We start from the raw sequence: 3,036 nt of genomic DNA, 5'->3' as shown, positions 1-3,036 counted from the left end.
AATTAGTTTAGCTGAATTTCAATTAAACGTAATCCGACAATTAATCGAAACATATGGCAGTGCCTCAAGACCATCGACATCACAAACTACTCGTGTAGCTAATAACCCAAAAAGAATTTTAAAAACAGAGCTCCTAAGACATTTACCCCGTAAAATTCCTCCAACAGTAAATAAAACAAAACCATATCGAAGATGTCGTGTGTGTATTGCTTCAACTACTAAAGATAAAAAAAGAAAAATGACGAACATTATGTGTGAAGCATGTGATGTCGCTTTATGCTCTGTGCCCTGTTTTTATGACTACCATGACAATCAATTTTTGAAATATAATTAAGCCATAAACATTAATTAGGTGTGACTGAAATATGAGACCAAGTTGTAAGGAAATAAAATAACAATAACGATTGTGTGCGTTCTGTGTTGGTGTTAAAAAACTGTGAACATTAATCATCGGCGCAAGTGTCTACCACTTATCGGGTATCAAGGGAGGCCACTTCACTCTGCGGTATGTACTCCAAGCATGCTTTATTATGTATGACAGAATTTCTTAAAGCTGTGTTGCTTAATTTACGATCTTTTTGTTTATTTTCACATGCTGTGAAATTAAAAGGAATGTTTTATAATAGCTAGAGCCACTCAGTGGATTTTTAGGTACATTTTTAATGACGTTTCGGTATGATTTATGAATCGTAAAAAACACAGCGCGCCCGAACAGGTACATGAGCGAAATTACGTCGCGATAAAAAGGTTAAATAAATCACTGCATTGAAACAGAACTAGACAAATAATTTCGTAAGGATACTGACATGAATGTATACTTTGAAATGGATTTCTTTTGAGTATTTACATGAAAAAACTGTTTTGAGACAAATATAAAATAATGTTTCACAGATGATTGTAAACAGGTGAAATCATACATGGTTTAAAATGTAACAAGGATCACTTATATTGAGATACATGCTGTAAAATCTTATTTTATATTCGGCTCAACACGGTAATTATAATTCAGTGAAACCCCCGAAATAGCGACAACCACCCCAAAGGAGTGTTACTGTGCATTGCCCATATTATCTATTTTAGCACCAAGCAATAACACTTCTGCTTTTAGAGCCAGCATCTCAGACCTGGTTGCAGCGTTGAGTGCCACAACCTCTGACCTGAGCGCAGCAATGTTGAGGGCCAGCATCTCTAGGATGGTATTCTGGGACACCGGACCCACCGTCTGCGTTGCCACAGAAGTTTGTGACAACGAGAGCCTGCGGGCTCTCACTGTTGCTGGGAAGACAGCACTGCCTTCACGTGTAGCAGCATGGGCTCTTGTGAAGGCAGCACTGTCTTCCTGTGCAACAGTTTGAGCCGTGAGCCGTGGTGTCGCAGAGATTGCACATTCGGGGGTTGTCATCATGTCTTTATCTGATGATGATTCTGAATATATTGTGACTAGTCCAGTAGGAGGGGTTGCGGTGAGTGCCACCTCCATGCTGCTGGTGCCGGGGCAATTGATCCACCGTTGGGGTACCGATGTTGGGGCACTGACGCGACCCAAAATTTCCTGTGGTACCTGTGAATTAAATGTTCTCATAAGTAAACATGCGACGGGTGAATCCTTTTATACTGTTAATCAATATAGAATTTTATGAATGACCTACCCCAGGGTAACTGCCCTGTCTACCTTGCTCCCCAGTAACTGTAATTGGCAGGATTAGACCCATAATTCGCTGCTGGAGAGCAGACAGCCGGATTCTAGAGGGCGGGCCGCCTCTCGTCTTCCTCTGGGAGATAAGGATTTTGGTGTTGCACATCGTGTCTTGCCATACCTGTAAACAATAATAATTAAAAATTTTCAATTTCAACAATATTACTAACAATTTAGTACTATACACGGCAGTGACATTTGGGATGCTTTCAAAAGATGTGGTTTAATTTATGAAAACAGCCGATAATCGAAGAATTAATTATTAAACATATTTTTTACTTGAACTTGCTATCTATAGCTACCTATGGTGGATTTATGTGGAGAGTAAGATATTTTGTAAAATAATATTGGGTGGTTGTTGACACAGTCTATTATATTTAAATCAATAATAATTTATACCGATACTGGTAATAAATAGTACATCACCTTTTTCCACTGTTTGTGTGGTTTAGTGGCACCACCCACACAAGCATTCAACTGCTCCGACAGTTCTTTCCATAACCTCTCCATGTCGAGGCTGGTGAACTGCCCGGTAAGCCTTCCTGTGACGAAGTCAGGATGCACTAAGGAAAACAGGGTAATTTTATAGTATTCCATATCATTGCGGTTAAGCTGGTTTGAGTTACAGTAGGTTATGGTTTGGTTTTTAATCTCCAAAAACGAGGTCATTACACAATTCGCCATCACAAATTAAACACTTTTAACCATATAATTATGTCATAATAATGATACAGGCTATGTCTCGAACTGTGTTAACTCCACATGTTGGCATAATTTTAGTAGGGTACATTTCTTAAGAGTATACGAGATATGTTTACAATAATATCCAAATTGAATAAAAACTTATATTATGTACTTACTTTCCATGAAGTCCACCAACAGCTTCATCTGACACCTATTGGCCATTGACATTTTGTTAATTCTGTAAAGGAATAAATAAATACACTTTTAGTATGATTCCTACATATTATTTTATAAAAGAGACACAGTATATCTGAAATTAAATCTGACTTACCGACGTATCTGTTCTTATAAAAGTTTATGCGCGCGCGAAATATAGCCGTCAAATGAGGGCATAGCAAGACAAAAATATATTGCAAATGCAAACTCTTCTTCTTCTTCTTTCGCCATATCCGCCGGCCAGTGTTGCCATGTCTACTGAAATTTCAGTATATCTACTGAAATTTTTGTCAGGAAAAGAAGAAATTATGATAATTGTGATGAACAAAAGTCACTTTTTACATGATTTTTTAAAAGACACTTGTGAGATTATGACAAAATGCACGCTTTCACCAAACACAATCGTTGAATTTCATACATTTTTGTCAATCTACTGATAT

At 37.7% G+C, this 3,036-nt stretch overlaps 1 protein-coding gene across 1 annotated transcript; it reads right to left on the bottom strand.

Annotated features, from left to right (window-relative positions):
• Nucleotides 1-837: 837 nt before the first annotated feature.
• Nucleotides 838-2,822, bottom strand: LOC147070856 (uncharacterized). Its single transcript, XM_085949041.1, has 5 exons — nt 2,712-2,822; nt 2,557-2,618; nt 2,123-2,259; nt 1,650-1,817; nt 838-1,561 (listed from the first exon to the last, which is right to left on the bottom strand). The coding sequence occupies exons 2-5, from the start codon at nt 2,606-2,608 to the stop codon at nt 1,049-1,051; spliced, it is 870 nt and encodes a 289-aa protein (XP_085805167.1). The 5' UTR covers nt 2,609-2,618; nt 2,712-2,822; the 3' UTR covers nt 838-1,048.
• Between the last annotated feature and the right edge of the window lie 214 nt (nt 2,823-3,036).

This window comes from Rhyacophila brunnea, unplaced genomic scaffold (assembly GCF_057557595.1).
Source record: "Rhyacophila brunnea isolate RB1 unplaced genomic scaffold, BYU_Rbru_1.0 scaffold_21, whole genome shotgun sequence".
Lineage (NCBI taxonomy): Eukaryota > Metazoa > Arthropoda > Insecta > Trichoptera > Rhyacophilidae > Rhyacophila > Rhyacophila brunnea.
This window is presented reverse-complemented; position numbering and strand designations above follow the sequence as displayed.

Bases quoted from the DNA above. Each gene is read 5' to 3' on its own strand.
- LOC147070856 (XM_085949041.1), bottom strand. From the start codon at position 2,608: ATGTCAATGGCCAATAGGTGTCAGATGAAGCTGTTGGTGGACTTCATG. The intron at 1,818-2,122 runs GTGATGTACTAT...TATTGTTTACAG, and splicing joins CACACAAACAGTGGAAAAAG to GTATGGCAAGACACGATGTG. The intron at 1,562-1,649 runs GTAGGTCATTCA...TTTAATTCACAG, and splicing joins GACAGGGCAGTTACCCTGGG to GTACCACAGGAAATTTTGGG.